This window comes from Mesoplodon mirus, assembly GCF_964341445.2.
Source record: "Mesoplodon mirus genome assembly, chromosome: 12".
Lineage (NCBI taxonomy): Eukaryota > Metazoa > Chordata > Mammalia > Artiodactyla > Ziphiidae > Mesoplodon > Mesoplodon mirus.
This window is the reverse complement of record NC_138988.1, coordinates 48313641-48331510: the sequence shown is the minus strand read 5'-3', so window position 1 is coordinate 48331510 and position 17870 is coordinate 48313641. Positions and strand designations below refer to the sequence as shown.

At 53.5% G+C, this 17870-nt stretch overlaps 1 protein-coding gene across 1 annotated transcript in view; it reads left to right on the top strand.

The window, feature by feature from the left end:
- The window catches only part of DLEC1 (DLEC1 cilia and flagella associated protein), an 86013-nt gene that overhangs the window by 46879 nt on the left and 21264 nt on the right, over window positions 1-17870 (top strand). Inside the window, 13 exon segments of the mRNA XM_082639269.1 lie at window positions 183-270; window positions 800-973; window positions 1616-1752; window positions 3453-3545; window positions 6420-6510; window positions 7118-7280; window positions 8409-8601; window positions 9251-9309; window positions 9884-10052; window positions 10464-10557; window positions 10774-10904; window positions 11013-11171; window positions 15305-15444. Coding sequence (XP_082495395.1) covers window positions 183-270; window positions 800-973; window positions 1616-1752; window positions 3453-3545; window positions 6420-6510; window positions 7118-7280; window positions 8409-8601; window positions 9251-9309; window positions 9884-10052; window positions 10464-10557; window positions 10774-10904; window positions 11013-11171; window positions 15305-15444 — 1691 coding nt within the window.

Below are 17870 nucleotides of genomic sequence, written 5' to 3'. Positions count from 1 at the left end.
TAATTTATACGTTTTTCCCAGTGTAATCGTTCACGAAATAGAAGGCAAAGGTGTGTGCATGTATGGAGTTCCTCTTCCGTGTCAGCTTCATTACATTTATCCCCCCACCCCCTTCCCATATTATTCAGTGAACCCCAGACTTCATAGCCTTTGTCCACACAAGTCGCTTTGCCTTTGAACAGATGGTGATCTCGCTGCAGAACACCACGTCCACCAGCCGCCACCTGCGAGTCCTCCCGCCGTCCACACCCTACTTCGCTCTGGGATTGGGTGAGCTCAGGGTGGCAGCGGCCTGGGTGGCCTTGACATCGTGTACTGGCCTTGCCCCGGGTTACACGCCCACCAGGCCCTAGGGTGACTCCACAGCTGCACCCCTCGTGCTCCACAGAGGCCTCCTACCCACCTTCCACCGAAGGCCCCCAGTCCCGACAGCTCCTCCTCGGATCTCGTCCCCCCAGGCTCGGTTCTGCCCTCTCCTCGCCCTGCGCACTGTCACTGCCCTCAGCCAGGACCCCTGGTTCCTCACTTAGGCCATCACAGTGGCTTCCCAGCCAGCCTTCCTGCCTCCGTGACGCGGTGTTCTCCTGAAGAACAGCTCTGATCTTGTGTCCCACCCCCCCAACCCCTGCAGAAACCTCAAATACCTCGCTGCTGCCCACAAAATAAATGCTAAGCCATAGGGCCAGGCATGGCCCCGCCTGACCATTCCAGGTGGACCCTCTCACTCCCCCCGTCGCCCCAGGCCCTGGTCTTCTTACCTGGTCTCCAGAATCTCATGTGTCGCTTTTGTCACCCACAGGGATGTTCCCAGGAAAAGGTGGAATGGTGGCTCCTGGAATGACCTGCCAGTACACTGTCCAGTTTTTTCCCGACTGCCTTGGGGATTTTGATGACTTTATTTTAGTGGAGACCCAGTCGGCGCACACGCTGCAGATCCCCTTGCAGGCCCGGAGGCCGCCCCCAGTGCTGACGCGTGAGTGCACTCTGCTCCGCCGGGATTCAGGGAGGGCTGGTGCCCCTACAAGGACCACCTGCCCACAGGGCCCCTTCATGGCAGCACACAGCCTGTCCCCTGGGGCAGGGGCTTCTGGGTCCTGAGAAGGGACCTGCCAGAAACTTGCGCACAGTCCTCCTGTGTCAGGCCCCGACCATCCTGCTTCCCGTGGAGGCTGACTCTGAGTGACACACATCAGGAGAGGAGGCCAGCATCCCAGCTGACCCCAGCCTAGGCGTCGCTGGCTCAGGGACACCCTGAGTGGGCCTGTGCCACGGCGAGGCAAGAAGGAGTGCCTGGAGCCCTCCATGGGCGTCACCTGTGTGGCCATGGGGTGGCTGGCTTTGCCTGGATGCCCTCATTTACGAGTCCCTTCAGCTGGGCACAGGCTGCAAGTTGGGACTCTGACCACAATCCCCAGGGCCATACCGGGTGGCACTGGCTGAAGCCCGAGCGCATGGAGTCCCGAGGCGCCGCTGCCGTGTGGGAGCAGGGGTGGACCTGTCCCCATCCATCCCCCTCGCCCCTCCACAGCTGCTCTTAGCTCGGGCTGGGCCTCCGGAGAACAACAACAGGACGGCCTGTGCTGTTTCTCTTGCCCATCTTTCCTTGTGGCTGCAGTGTCACCGGTGTTGGACTGTGGTTACTGCCTCATTGGGGGCATGAAGACGACCAGATTCATCTGCAAAAATGTGGGCTTCAGCGTGGGCAAGTTCTGCATTATGCCTAAAAAGAGCTGGCCGCCTCCAAGCTTCAGAGTGAGTGCTCACAGATTGCTACCTGGAAAGAGAGCAAATCCATCAAAGGAAATAACCCCTGTGAGGGACTTGCTCGAGTGCACCTGTGACTGGAAACACACACAGAGAACAGAATTTTATAACCTCTCTCTCCAGCTGCCACGGTCCAGTGAGAGTCAACATGTACAGAGACCAGCGCTGTAGTTCTTGTTACTCCCCTAATACCTGTGTGACCCTGGGCAGGTCCTGTCACCTCTCTTATCCTCCAAGGCCTGGCTCAAATGTCCCTGCATTCATTCATTCATTCATTCATTCAGTCAGTCAGTCATTATAGTAGCAAATGTTTGAGTATAGCAGAGGTCACAGATTGGCAGCTCTTTGGCTGAATTTTATGGGTATATTTATTTGGCACAGGGCTTAAAAGCATTTTTTGAGCCACCATTTAAAAATAGAGAGATTTCAGATTTCCCTGGTGGCCCAGTGGCTAAGACTTCACGCTCCCAGTGCAGGGGGCCCAGGTTCAATCCCTGGTCAGGGAACGAGATCCCGCGTGCTGCAACTAAGACCCGGTGTAGCCAACCAACCAACCAACCAACCAAATAAATAAATAACTTTTTTTTTTTTTTTTTTTTTTTTTTTGCGGTACATGGGCCTCTCACTGTTGTGGGCTCTCCCGTTGCGGAGCACAGGCTCCGGACGCGCAGGCTCAGCGGCATGGCTCACGGGCCTAGCCACTCCGCGGCATGTGGGATCTTCCCAGACCGGGGCACAAACCCATGTCCCCTGCATCGGCAGGCAGACTCTCAACCACTGCGCCACCAGGGAAGCCCTGAATAAATAAATAAATATTAAAAAAAAAAAATAGACTTCGTATAAAAATGTACATTTCCAGTCTCTCTGAAACATTGGGAGACCTGCAGCCCTGGGCCAGGATCCACCGTGGCCTGTCAGCTGGAGTTGAGAAGCAGGGGGTGTGCACGTCCCCTCCTGTTTGCCCAGCTCTGCCCTCCCCACTCAGCACAGCCAAGTGCTGACACCACCTATGGTCATGCTCACTCACACTGTTATCTGACTCAGAGTAGAGATATTTTGCTGTACCTGTGTCTCCCAAAACAAGCGACAGATCCAGAGGACCATATGTTCCCAGACACACATTTCACTCATTTCTGTTACCTGCCAGCGTCCTGGAGGCATGGGTTTGTGTCCCTGGCATGCTCAGTGGCTTCCTATGTAGGCACCTGGGCTGCAGCTCTCCTGACAAGATGGCAGCTTCCCTTGACTCAGGTGCTCATGGCCAGGGGTGGGTTGAGGATGGAGGCCGCCGACACAGAAGCCGGCACCAACCACACAGGCTGCTGTAATAGGGAAAGGACTGTGCTTTGGGAGCCCACCTCCTGGGGGAGGCCATCTCTCACACCTCCTGCTTTGCGTATGAAACACTTGTCAGTGGTCCTTGTACCTCCTACCCGCAGGCAGCTCTTTGTGGACGCTCTGTCTTGTACTCGTCTTTAACCACCAGAACCCCATCTAGTGCCTGGTGCAGGTTGAGTAAGTGCTTGCTGAATGGATGAGCCTCAGTTTCTTCATGAACAGGAGACTGGATGATCCATAAGACCCTTCAAATCACAAAATGGATGTTTGGAGGAGGGAAGTGTGTCATCTGAGCATGAGATTTTACAGTTTCTTCCACACTGTTGGGTCATCTTCTGCTTTTCTTTAAGGCTGTTGCAACCATCGGCTTTGTTGAGCAGCCTCCCTTTGGGATCCTGCCGTCAATGTTTGAGCTGGCTCCGGGGCAGGCCGTATTCATGCAGGTAGGTGATGCGACGCTAGCTTGTATTTCCTTATGATTGGTTGGCTGTTTCCTCAACTGCTCACTTGATTTCATTGGCCTCTCTGGTTTTTTGTTTTTGGGGGCTTTGTCGGGGGGGGGTTTGGCTGCCCCACACAGCTTGTGGGATCTTTAGTTCCCGGACTAGGGGTTGAACCCGGGCCACCGCAGTGAAAGCACTGAGTCCTAACCACTGGACCGCCAGGGAATTCCCGCCTCTGTGTTTTCATGACCCAGATATCCACTCCCAGGTCCCAGCCTTGGTGGCTTCTGTGTAGGAGCATGCTTTTGCATTCTGTGGGGTGATGTCATTTGACTCTACTATGACCTCCCTCACAGAGCAAGTGCAGAAAGCCCTAGCAATGCCACCACGATCCCTGAGTGTTGCTTGTCCACCCGTGAGCCTGGGGGTCACCTCCACTAACATCTGAGCTGCCTCCAGGATCTCCCCTCGGTCCTTCAGTCTGTCTTGGACCATCCCACCCCCTAAATCTGGTACCTTTGTTCTCTTTCCTGTTTTATCCTCAGTTATATGGTCAACAAGGCCCGCCTTCCTTAGGCCTCATCCTGAACCTCTGCAGAAGCTCCCAGAGTCTGACCTCCGGGATGTGGGCTCCTCCTTTCCTAACTGGCCCCTTTCCGGGGTCCCTTGGGCCTGTCACACCTGCTCACTGGTCCCCAGAAGAGGCTGTGAGACATGGTGATGTCTTCCTGCCCCTGTCACCCCACCCTCTGCTCCAGGAGTCTGACTCTGTGCTGTCCCATGACTGGGTGTGGGGCTGCCACAAGTGTGCATGGCCTTCCTCACTTGCCTGTTGAAGGACACACCCACATTAAAGAGTAAAAGCTATCTGAGTTCTGGGGAGGGGGATTCGGCCTACATCAGGTCATCAGACCTGATGGCCAAGAGCCGTAGGTTGTCAAACTCAGCTGCACATGGCCGTCCCCTGAGAAACTTGCCAACACGCTGACATCTGGGCCCCAGCCCTGAGGTTTTGAGTTAATTGGTCTGGGGTGTGCCCTGGGCATAGGATTTTTCAAGCTCCCCAGGTGATTCTGTGTGTGCGGCGAAGTTTGAGGACCACTGCCATAAGCTTCTTTGCCAAGATGTAAAGGAAGGCTTCCTTTATCAGCTCCTTTCCAGTTTCAAGGGTCTGATGGGGTCTTGTTCTGGAGTGATGCTGTCTTGTTCATGTCCGTGATGATCTGATCCTGATAAGAACCTGGCTTTTGGAGTCGGGAGGAGGCCAGTGTAGGAGCACAATAGGGATTATCCATCCTCCTCTGTTGCTGAGGGGTGAGCCGGGTCCTCTTGGCATAGCCCAGGATTTGTCAGAGCCTTGTGGTGGCTTTAAGGAATTGGGGCTGGTCACCCCTGCCCAGGCCATGATGTCCCCCTCATCCCATCCTCCTATGATCCCCAAGGAAAAGAAGAGGGTCGCAGCAGCAGTCTTTGGGGAGCAGTGGGGGAGTCAGGGGGAGGTTTCCCCCTTTGCATTCCTTATGTAAATTTTGTTTACTGATTGGGATTTTGTTTGTTTTAAAATTTATTCATATTTCCAAATAATTAGATACACATGATTAAAAATTCAAAAGACGCAAATAGATGCACAGTGAAATGCTCCCTCTCCCCCCAGTTCCTCAGCCACCCAGAGGCCACAGCCTTACCAGGTTAGGTATGTGAGATATGTGATGCCTACCTAAGCAACTGCACATGGTTTTTTTCTTTCCTTTGTTTCCATTTTTCCTTCACACAAATAGTTGCCCACTCTGTGCTCTGTTCTGCACCATGTATTTTCCACTTACCGTTTCATTTTTTTTTTACAGCTGCATAGTATTCCACTGGGCATATGAACCATAATTTAGGTCAACTGTCCCCTGCATGAAGATTATTTCTGATCTCTGGCCATCTCAGGGAATAGCTTATACATACATCACTCTATCCTACCAGAAGGCTACAGTCCTTGATGTGCATTTGCTGACTCAGGGTCTCTGCTCTCATAATTGTGATACATGTTGCCACAATCCCCACCATGTGGATTGTATCAATTTGTACTTCCAACCACAGTATGTGAGGGTGCCTATTTTAATTCTCATACCTTTGCCAATACAATGGGTTATCAAACTTAAAAAAAAACTGTTATCATGGACATTTTAAAACATATACAAAAATAATCTGAAAAAGAATAGATATACATATATGTATATAACTGACTGACTTTGCTGAACACCTGAAACTAACAAAACATTGTAAATCAACTATACTTCAATTAAAAAAAAATAAAGAAAGGGCAGAAGTCCAACTGGCCAAGCAAAAACAAAAAGAAAAAACCCCCAAAACAAACCTATATGCAAAAATAGAATAGTTGAATGACCACCCATGTACTCATTACACAGCTTCAACATTTATCAACTCTTGGCCAACCTTATTTCCTTTGTACCCCTCCGTCTCTTCCCACCAAACCCTGCCCTGCCCCTCTAGATTATTTTGAAGAAAATTAAGGTATCCTATCACTGTGTTTATGATCGCTAACTTTCTGCTCTTTGCCAGTAGGAGGCATGAAAAACTGTTCTTCTGGGTGGTTTGCATTTCCACTTCTTTCATCATGAATGAGGTTAAACATGTGGTTATTTAAGAGCCATTTGTATTTCAGTCTCTATGAATTCTCTCTTCATAGCCTTTCAACACGCTCCCCAAATTAGCCGGTGGAGCCTGGGCTGAACCCGTAGCCTTAGGGAAGGGGCCGGGAGGGGAGGGAGAAGTGGAGACCGGAGGGAAGAGGGTGCAGCTGAGAAGAAGAGGGCGAGGGTAGAAGCCCCTTCACGGGAGACAGCGAGACAGCCCTTCTCTCCCCAGGTCCTGTTCCTCCCAACCAGCCTGGGAAAGGCAGAGCAGACCTTCGTCATCGTGTGTGACAACTGCCAGATAAAGGAGCTGGTGACCACAGGTGGGCTTGGGCGCGCTCCCAGGGGTGGCCCAGCTGCGCCCGGTCCCCCTTGGGGGTGGGCACACTCAGGGGATGCTGCAGCCACCAGGGCTCTGGTCAGACCTTAGAGACCCAAGCCAGCGTGGCCTTTGGGACTGTCCCAAGGGGCCGTCTAGTGCGAGAGGGATGGAAACCTGGGGGGCAATCTTTTATCGAGTCACTTCGAAATTCACCGTGATCTCCTTTGGGGGACTGCCAGTGACTCGCACAGAAACGACCAGGGCTCCTGTAGGTTCCTGTACAGTTAGCAGGGGGCATCCTGCTGAACTTCCTTAAGGTGCCTTGTTCCTTCCTTCCACCCGTCTGTCTACCATCCACCCAGTTTCACTCAGCGGGTATTAACTGAATGCCTGCTACATGCTACGTTATCAGAATCACCTTCTTTTGGTCTGAGGTGACGTGGGGACGTGAACCTGTGTGCCGTTGGCTCCCTGTCCCCCTGTGTGCACCTCCCGGGGTCACGATCATGGCCGGTTGCATGTGGATGGTGGCCTGGGTCCCGTGACAGCCTTCGGCCACAGAGTCCTGGTCTCAGCCCTAGTGAAACTTCACTACCGTACTTTGTCAGGAACCGGGCAGCTGGTGGCTCTGGATCTGATCTATGTTTCTGGTGAAAAAAGTCAGCCGGAGCCTGGAGAGCTCACAGACTTAACAGCCCAGCACTTCATACGCTTTGAGCCTGAAAACCTTCAGTCCACGGCCAGCAAACTGCTGATTATTAGAAACGCCACGTGAGTGACACCTCTGAGGGACCCCAGCACACACCCTCCCTCCTTCCTCACCTGGCCTGAGGTCCCAGTGAGGCCGGTGGTTCCTTCCAGAGGCCAGGGAGGAATCCGGGCACAGGATGGAAGGATCCAGATTTGCACTGTCCATCATGGTAGCCAGTTGCCACATGTGACTATTTAAATGGAAATCAATCAAAATTAAGTAAAAGTAAAAACTCACTTCCTCAGTGACACCAGCCACATTTTAAGTACTGAACAGCCGCACGGGTAGCTGGTGGCTATCATATTAGAGCCGATTTATAAGATGTCACATTGGACAGTGTTGCTCTAGGATCCTCTGGAGCACCGTTAACCAGGAATAGTTTTCCAGAGAGGTCCTGCCCAGCCCATGAGGGGAAGCCACCCAAGTCCCACCGTCAGACAGATGATGCCCTGTGGGTTCAGCTCTCACTGCCATTTATTCCCTGCCCATCCTCTGAGCTCTGTCATTACACCAGGACAGACCTTGGGGAGCCTCCCAGCGAGGCTGCCCAAGTGACCCAGGCCTTACACAGGCTCTGTCGCCTGGCAGGGTGAGTAGTTCTCACCTGCCGTCCCCCTCACCGACACCTGCTGTCAGCAGCACGCCTGGAGTCCCACCCCTTCCACCACCAGGGAGTTGTCACCGCTTCTGTTGGCAGCCAGTGGGCACATATCTTTCTGGCCAGAGCAGTAGTCCTGGGAGGCCATAGCCGGAGAGGCAGAGGGTGGGGTCGATGTGGCAAAAACTCACGCGGTAGAAGATAAGGCAGAAAAATTTCCTGATATCTGGGGGAGGGGGCGGGGGGGCGGTGCCTGATGGTTAGAGCATGATTCCCCCGAGTCACTGTGGCTCCAGCCTCCAGCTGCTGTGCGGGGCTGTGCTGGGAGGTCTCCAGTCTCCCTGCCCGCCATGCTCTCCCTTGCCCAGGTGCCCCCAGGCTCCTCCATGGGAAGGGCCTGAAGGCTGACCTGGCCACTTCCTGCTCCTGGGTCGTTTCCTGCTCACTCCGGGAGCAGGGCTAGGCCAGGCCGGGGGTGAGGGGACCTGATTCTGGCAGAAGTGGGACATGGCCTTGGACCCACTGCCTACTGTCAAGGTCGTCCCCACAGGCACGTGGAGCTGGCCTTCCGCTGGCAGATCATGAAGCCCAACTTGAGGTCCCTAATGCCTGGAGAAACCTACAGCCCGGACAGCATCAAGTCCCACCCTGACAGGGAGACGGCCTTCTCCATCGCCCCCGCCATGGGAGCTCTCAAGCCCCACACGGACCACGAGTTCCTCTTGAGCTTCTCTCCTCGAGAGGTTAGAGTGTGGCCATCTTGGTGGTCACATATGATTGGGTCACGATGTTTTCACCCTCTGTCCCTGTTCTTTGGTGACACTGAAGCCACAGCTGACGCTGCCGAGATCCCTAGCATCCTGCTGAGGCTGGCGCTTAGCTAAGAGCGGGGCCAGTGGCCGAGCTTGGTCTGCAGCCCGTTTTGCCCGGTCCCGACCCCGCACACCCAATCTGCAGCCAGAGCCTGGGCTCGTTTCCTCGGCTCTGGTGTCTTCCATGTCTCTACTATATCAAAGGTGTTACCATTCCTGCCCAGCCCACAGAAGCCCCCAGAAAGGGTGAGGTGGGGCTCCCCAGAGTGAGGTTCACACGGCCCCCACTTTCCAACACGAAGCCGTGTGTGTCCCGGGTGAGGGGGGAGTGTGAGGGGGATGCCCAGGGATGCTTGCTGGTAAGAGAGCAGGCCTGCCTCTCAGCACGCAGCCATCTCACGGCCTCTCCCGGGAGGGTGTGGTGCTACAGACACACCGAGGGCACTGCCAAGCGAAGCAGCGCTGTGTCTCGTGGAAGACCTCTCTAGGGGCCAGTCCACCGGGAGGAGGGATGCCTGCCACGGCTCCAGCCTTCCCTGGGGCAGGCTTTTGTCTTCAGGGTGCTGTGTTTGCCTTGCAGCCCAGGGATTTTCACAGTGTGCTCCAGATGGTGCTAGAGGAAGTCCCAGAGCCCATGAGGTGAGCGGGAACCGGGCCCCTGGCTGAGGGGTATGCAGTTGGGCATGCTGGGACAGAGTGGAGGAGCCCCTGACCCCTGGCAGTCTTTGGCACGTGGGAGCGCCTTGCCTTGCCCTGGCACCCAGGCCTGGAGCGGGCTCCGCAAGCAGGGAACAGCTCTCTGGACTCACCACCCTGGAACCTTGGAGCTGTGCCCCAGGCTCACGGTTACCGCTGGGCAACTAGGCTGGTGACCCCTGGGTGGTGGCGACTAATGAGGGGAGGTTTTGTCCCATGGTGTCACCTCTGTCAGTGCTTCCCTGAGCAAGCTGTCAGTGGGGGGCCTCCAGTCAGCTGGTGTGGAGATCCTGGCTGACGCTGCTGCAGGGTGGTCCCTGGAGGTGCAGGGAGGGACCCCCGTCCCAGGCCTGTGATTGAGCTGCCGTCCCAGCCAGAGGCATTCATCTGTTTCAGGACATTGCTGACGCCTCTGATTTCAGGGGGCTTGGGAGCTGTGGGCAGGGGGCGCTTTCTTTTCACAAGACCAGAGATAGGGGACACGATGGCTCCTAGCTCATGGTGGGTTTGTGTCCAGCTTGGACTTGGAAAACCCGAAGGATCCTTCGTACTCTGTGAATGACGTGATTTTCCTGGAAATCGAGGTGAAAGGCTCAGTGGAACCTTTCCAGGTTCTCTTAGAACCATATGCCCTCATCATCCCCGGGGAGAACTATGTTGGGGTGAACGTAAAGAAGGATTTCAAGGTACGTGGTTGACCCTCCCCAGCCTAGGCTGCCCGAGATGGTGCTGAGCTCGGGCGCGAGCATGGGGAGGAAGCGGCTGGTGGGGCCAGCAGTGGTGGCCACTGCAGAGAAGCTGAGGCTCTTCCCAGAGCCCTGGAACCCACTTGCTTTGAACAGACGCTGGGCCGGGCACGTCTGTCATTTGTAGCTTCCCAGCATCCTCCAAACGACAGGACTGTGGCACCCGTTCCTGGGTTTAGGGATCTTTGACCGGCTCTGGCACCCACAAACCCTGCAGCGTGCGTTGGTGCCATCGGGTGGCCAGGACTTATCTGGGAAGGTGTCGAGAGGACCTCTTGTGAGCCCACAATCCCGCAGTCCTTTAGCAAGTACAGATCTGACAGGGAGCCCGGCTCGGGGTGTGTCTTTCAGATGTGGAACAACAGCAGATCAGCCATCAGGTACACGTGGGGGAAGATCAGCGACTGCCACATCATTGAAGTGGAGCCCTGCACGGGGACCATCGGTACTGCAGGGACCGAGGGAGGGGCTGGCTGGGGAAGGAGAGCTCGAGGTGAAAGGGGCCCGTGCAGGGATCCATGGCCCCCTGATCAGTTTCAGCCGCAGCCTGGCCCTGTGGTGGGTAAGGAGTACGCCAAGGCCAGGTATCTGAGCCCGGCCACATAGGGGACCTGCCCCTGTTTCCTTTCTCCACGGCTCACCTTTCCTCTCCCTCTCTCAGAGCCCAGCGAGGTGGAGGATTTTCAGTTGAACTTTACCGGGGGTGTTCCCGGCCCGACGAGCCAGAACCTGCTGTGTGAAATCAAAGACTCCCCCTCACCGGTGGTCTTACACATCGAGGCGGCCTTTAAGGTGCCTCTGGTGGGACTGGGCGGCTGGGCAGGCCGGATGGGGAGCTGGGGTAGGGCACAGAGCCCACGGCCCGGGTGGCCCAGTGACGGGCCCCTCTGGGTGCCTCAGGGGCCTGCCCTCGTCATCGATGTCTCAGCCCTTCAGTTTGGTTTGCTGTGCCTGGGGCAGAGAGCCACAAACTCCATCCAGATCCGGAACGTCAGCCAGCTCCCGGCCACGTGGTCCATGAAAGAGAGCAGGGTCTGCCTGCAAGAAAGGCAAGAGGGCGTAAGTCCTGGGATGCTGGCTCATGGTGCCACCCCTCCCCCCCACCCCAGTGCCACCCCTCCCCCCCACCCCACCCCACCCCACGCCCGGAGCCGAGTAACCCGCGTGGTGTGTGAGCCATGGAACTGGTGCTGGTGCCTTCAGAGCGTGGAGGCTGGAGAGGAAACGCCTGCCTGGTGACCTTTGCCTCGCAGAGTCCCCCATCCCCTGTCTCTAGGCAGTCGGGGTCCTTTCTACAGCAGAACTTAACCCCCGAAATGGATTTTCCTGTTCCTTTCAGAGCAGCCAGAGTCAGGAAGAAAACAGGCAGCTGAGTTGGGCGGGAAGCTTCCAAAAGGCCTCCAGGGAGGGGCAGGCGGCGGGGCTCCCTGCAGAGGTTCCCAACCTGCTTGCAGTTTTGAGTACCTGCCACCAGGTGGTGAGCTTGCCACCCAAACCAAAAGGCTCCAAAAGGAAAATCATTTCCACTCAAACAGCACTTTTCCTTTTACTCTAAAAATATAAAATATTAAAAGTGGCTAAGCATCGTCATCATCACATTTAAATTATGGCATCATGTTTTGTTTTGGTTTTTTATAAATTTATTTTATTTTTGACTGCGTTGGGTCTTCATTGCTGCGCGCTGGGCTTTCTCTAGTTGAGCGGGGGCCACCTCTTCGTTGCGGTGTGTGGACTTCTCATTGTGGTGGCTTCTCTTGTTGCGGAGCACGGGCTCTAGGCACGCGGGCTTCAGTAGTTGTGGCACACGGGCTCAGTAGTTGTGGCACGCGGGCTCTAAAGTGCAGGCTCAGTAGTTGTGGCGCACGGGTTTAGTTGCTCTGCAGGAATTGAACCTGTGTCCCCTGTATTGGCAGGTAGATTCTTAACCACTGTGCCATCAGGGAAACCCATGGCATCATGTTTAAATACCATGTTCAGGGAATTCTCTGGTGGTCCAGTGGTTAGGACTCAGGTGCTTTCGCTGCCAGGGCCTGGGTTTGATCCCTGGTCAGGGAACTAAGATCCCACAAGCTGCATGGCACAGACAAAAATTATATATATATATATATTTTTTTTTCACTCTTTTAAAAAATTTTTATTTATTTATTTATGGCTGTGTTGGGTCTGCGTTTCTGTGCGAGGGCTTTCTCTAGTTGCGGCAAGCGGGGGCCACTATTTCATCGCGGTGCGCGGGCCTGTCACTATCGCGGCCTCTCTTGTTGCGGAGCACAGGCTCCAGACGCGCAGGCTCGGTAATTGTGGCTCACGGGCCTAGTTGCTCCACGGCATGTGGGATCTTCCCAGACCAGGGCTCGAACCCGTGTCCCCTGCATTGGCAGGCAGATTCTCAACCACTGCGCCACCAGGGAAGCCCTATGTTCAATCTTGAACAAGCCCAAGCCACACCAGCAGGCAGCTAGCTATAAACCACTGGCTTACCATGCCCACCCTTCCCACGTGGTGACTGTAGCTCCGTCGGAGCAGCAGCTGCACGTGCGAGACTCTGGCCAGGTTTGTCTGGTGAAAGCACCCTCCCTCCCCAGGTCCCACATCCTGCTGCCCACTTCCCCTGTTGTTCAGAGGGCCGCACACTTTTCCTTCCACATTCAGGAGCTGAGGAAAGAGAGTCACAGCCACACATACATCTTATTTGCCAATGCACCTTCCCTTCTCCAGGACTTTTCCTTTCCACTTGAAAGCCATTCTCCTTTACCTGGCGGCCTCACTTCTCCACTAGGCACCCTGAAACTTAGAAGTTATGACAGTTTGCATCGAATTGGCCAACACCATTGCCAAGAGACATTGCCATGTGGTCTGTTCCACAGGCTTGGAGTTAGCACTGGCCCCCGCAGGGCTCACTGGTCACACTGCTTGGACCATGGAACCACAGAGGCTGGCGCTGGGACTGCGGGCAGGGTGCTATCAGTAACTTTTTCTTCAAATGAAACCTTCAACAGAAGCCCAAGATCTAGAATAGAGTATGACTGTTCTTGACTCCCAGAGGCCCCCTTGTCAGGCATCCCTGCCCCACCCTGCCACTCCCCACATCCTGCTTCCCTGCCCTAGGACTTCTGAGCCACCCCTGGGATTTCCCAGAGCACAGTTGGAAACTTACGGGCCTCAGCCAACCTCGTCACTTGATAGAGGAGAAACAGGGAGGGACAGGGGCTTCCCCGGGGCCACACAGCTAATAGGTGGCAGAATCGTATCAGATCCAAGTTCTCTGATTCCCAGTCTGTGTTCTTCTCCCATTGTGAAGAATAACTACATTTTACAGTTGAAGTAATTGTCAGTTTCACAGTACATTAAGATTTATGTCGTAATCGAAGCTGGTAGCAGTCCTGTCTCTACAGTTCTCTGCGCTGTGTTCTTGTGAGCTCTCAAAAATAATGTTGAAGGGGCTTCCCTGGTGGCACAGTGGTTGAGAATCCGCCTGCCAATGCAGGGGACACGGGTTCGTGCCCTGGTCCGGGAAGATCCCACATGCGGCGGAGCGGCTGGGCCCATGAGCCATAGCCGCTGAGCCTGCGCGTCCGGAGCCTGTGCTCCGCAACGGGAGAGGCCACAACAGTGAGAGGCCCGCGTACCGCAAAAAAAAATAATAATAATAATGTTGAGATTTGGGGTTCGTAGATGTCCCCAGGCCAGGGGACCCAGAAACCCAGACCCAGACCATAGCCCCCCTGCCCCTCCCCCCCCGCCGGGCTCCAAAGGAGAGGCACGTGAGGAACAACGGGCGAAGAAAGCAAAGGGGCTCTTTCCTTACCAGCAGAGCTTGGGCCCAAAGCTTGGACAAGCCAGGCCAGAGCACGCCAGCCACGTTTCCTGAGACGTAGGCCAGCCCACCCTCCCTCCAGTGCCAGGGCGGTGGAACCTCTGAAGTGAGAGGGCACAGGGCCCAAGATAGCACAGCACAGCGGCCAGGGTGGAGGTGGGGTGGGACCGGGCAGGGGCGGCCAGGTCTCCCTCCAGGCAGGTGCCTTGCACTCCTTCATGGCCTTGGTCTCAAGGAAGGAAGAGACCAAAGAGTAACCTCCCTCCTGGTTGTGATCTTTCAACGTCCAGTGACACCCCGACTAGCCAGTGCGGCCCATCTGGGACCCTGGGGCCGCGCAGTCAGGCTGGTGCTCCTGGTCTCAGCCTGGACAGGAGCAGGGGCACTCTTCTCCCCAAGCCTTTTCCTTTCCCTTTTAGTGCCTGGTATGCGGCACGGGGTGGACATGTCGGGTGAGTGGGAACTAGCCTGCAGTGGGGCTGAGTGGGGTGAGGGCGTGATGGGGTGGGGAAGAGACCACGTGGGTGTGTTACCAAACCAAGCTTGGGTCTGCTTGCCCACGTGCAGTAAAGCCAATCTACGGACACCAGGTTGTGGTGAAGGAAGGTGTAGTGTTTACTGTAAGGTGTCAGACAAGGTGAATAGGTGGCTCGTGTTCAAAAACCTCAAACTTCCCGAAGGGTTTCAGCAAAACATTTCTGAAGCCAGGTGAGGGAGGTGGATCATAGCGTATGTGCTCAGTTCGTGCACAGTTCTCTGCTTGGTGGATGGTGAGGTAACAGGGTGGTGTCACGGGTTAACGTTAGCAATCCTCAGGCTCCAGTAGGTCTGGGGACTACGTGCTCATGGTCATCAAGTAGTTACTTTCTTCCACTGGGTGGTGGTTTTAGCGTCTGTAAAACAGCTTAGGAAATGTGCAGCGGGTACTGTCATCTAGGTGCTTCAAAGGGGAGCTACAGCAGAGGATAGGGGGAGGGGTCTGTCCCAGGAAGGCACAGTTACAGGTGCAAAGGGCAAATCTGTGGCCACATGGAAGCTTGTCCCCTCCCCTGGTTTGGGGGCTTGGTGGCTTTCCTTACTTGAAGCCGACCATTCCTGACGCGCGCCTGCACAGCGGGGCGGGCAGACCTCTCAGAGCCACCGCGCCGAGGGCGACTCCCTCTGCCTTCCGCCTCCTTTCCTTGGAGACTCAGTTTTCATCCTCTTCGTCCTGAGCTCTTGCTCAGCTGTGTTCCCCCACCTGCTTGCCTCCTTCCGCATCCTAGAAGCGCTTGGGGTATGGGGGTGGGGGCAGCTTGGGGGCGACCCTGGTTGTTCATGGCCAGCACCCAGTTCTGCAGTTCCACGTGTCCCCACTCCTCGTCCTTCTCCCCATCAGGTGTCTCCCTTTGTCATTGAGCCATCCAGTGGCCAAGTTCAGCCGCTGGGGGAGTGCAGAGTGAGCATCACGTTGGAGGCCCGGCACTGCCAGTGTCTGCAGACCGTCCTGAAGCTGGAGGTGGTAAATGGGACCTGCAGGTAAGGGGGTAGGGGGGGAGCCAGTATGACACACTTTTTGCATATTCGTGGCATATTTATTTATATTGTGTGTAGTTACGTATTTGTCTATAGACGTTTCAGAATTTAAAGGTCTTGATATGTGTTTATTCTATGAAATTTGGAAATTACAGAAAAGAAAATGAAAATGATCCATAACCTATTACCTGGAGATCATTCACTAGTAATATTATGGGGTATATATATCCTTCTAGTGTGTATATGCTAAAGGAATATACATTAATGCAACCACTTTGGACAACACTTTATTGTTACCTAGTAAGGGTAACAATACCCTTGGTCCAGCATCAGTCCTTCTGGATATAATCCCAGAGAGACTTACACGTGTGCAGTGGGAGCCGTGTGCTCATGCTGGAAGGCTCATAGCTGGACTTTTCATGACAGTGAAGAACTGGAAACAGCCAACGTTCATCAACAGGAGACTGGATGCAAAATAACTGTGGCAGATTTTCTCTTTTATTGGAATGCAGTTGACATGTCACTAAGTTTAAGTTGTACAACATACTGACCTGATTCATTTATATATTGCAGCATGATTTCCATTGTAGTGTTAGCTTACACCTCCGTCACTTCACCTAATTATCATTTCATTTTTGTGGTGGGAATAATCAAGTCTCCCAGCAGATTTGATGTATATAATACAGTATTGGTATCCATAAGCACCATACTTCACATTAGATCTTCAGGACCCATTCACCTACTAGTTGCAAGTTTGTACCCTTAAACAGCATCTTTCCAGATGCTGGGCACCCCCAGCCCCTGGTAACCACCGTCCTACTCTATGTTTCCACGAACTTGGCTTTTTTAGACTCTACGTATAAGTGAGATACTACAGTATTTGTCTCTGTCTGACTTATCTCACTTGGCGTAATATTCTCAAGGTCCATCCATGTTGTCGCAAATGGCAGGATTTCCTTCTTTCCCATGGCTGAGTAATGTTCCATTGTATGCATATACCATATCATCTTTACCCATCAATCTGTTGACAGACAGTTAGGGTGCTCCATACCTTGGCTGTTGTGAATAATGCAGTAAACATGGGGGTGCAAATATCTCCTTGATATCCTGTTTTCACTTCCTTTGGATATATACCCAGAAGTGGAATTGCTGGGTCAGGTGGTAGTTCTATTTTTAATATTTTGAGGAACCTTCATACTTTTTCTGTTGTGGCTGAACCAATTTATATTCCTACCAATGGTGTACAAGTGTTCCCTTTTCTCCACATGCTCACCAACACTTGTCATCTTTTTTTCTTTTTTTTTTTTTTTTTGCGGTATGCGGGCCTCTCACTGTTGTGGCCTCTCCCGTTGTGGAGCACAGGCTCCGGACGCGCAGGCTCAGCGGCCATGGCTCACGGGCCCAGCCGCTCCGCTGCATGCGGGATCTTCCTGGACCGGGGCACGAACCCGTGTCCCCTGCATCGGCAGGCGGACTCTCAACCACTGCACCACCAGGGAAGCCCCTCACTGTGGTTTTGATTTGCATTTCCCTGATGGTTAGTGTTGCTGAGCATCTCTTCGTGTACCCATTGGCCATCTGGATGTCTTCTTTGGAAAAATGTCTAGTTCCTCTGCCCATTTTTAAATTTGATTTGTTTGGCTTTTTGCTATTGAGTTGTATGAGTTCTTTATATATTTTGGATATTAACCCCTTATCAGATATGTGTTATTGCTGACTAAAAAAAAAAACACACAACCTAAAAGTTGAGAATTATGTTTTATTCTGGGACCTTACTGAGGACTATAGTCCAGAAAACAGCCTCTCAAATAGCTCTGAGGTAAGGGAGGAGCCAGAATATATGGGAGTTTTTGCTGAAAATAACAAAACAAAACAAAAACAACATACAGGGGAACATCAAAAGATTACTGCTAATCACAAGAAACAGACATCTCAAGTTAATGTAGTGCTTTTCTGTGTATGGGAATATGCAAGATTCTGGGCTTATTGAAATCATTCCTTTAATATGCATCTTAACTACTTATGGCTGGTACCCTGTCTCTCTCCATCCTGAATTCCCCTCAGGGTGCACTAGTGGAGGCAGGTGCAGTGACTGCTGGCTTGATGGTTGCAACATCCTTTGTTTACTGAAATGGCAGGCAGCATTCTTTGTCCACAGTGTGCAAATACTTTCTCCCATTTGGTAGGTTGTCTTTTCATTTTGTTCATTGCTTCTTTTGCTGTGCAGAAGCTTTTTAGTTTGATGTAGTCTCACTTTTTAAATTTTTTTAAATTAATTATTTTATTTTGGCTTTGCTGGGTCTTCGTTGCAGTGCACAGGCTTCTCTGGTTGTGGCGTGCAGGCTTCTCTAGTTGTGGCGGGAGGGCTCTAGAGCATGGGCTCAGTAGTTGCGGCACGCAGGCTTAGTTGTGGTATGTGGGATCTCAGT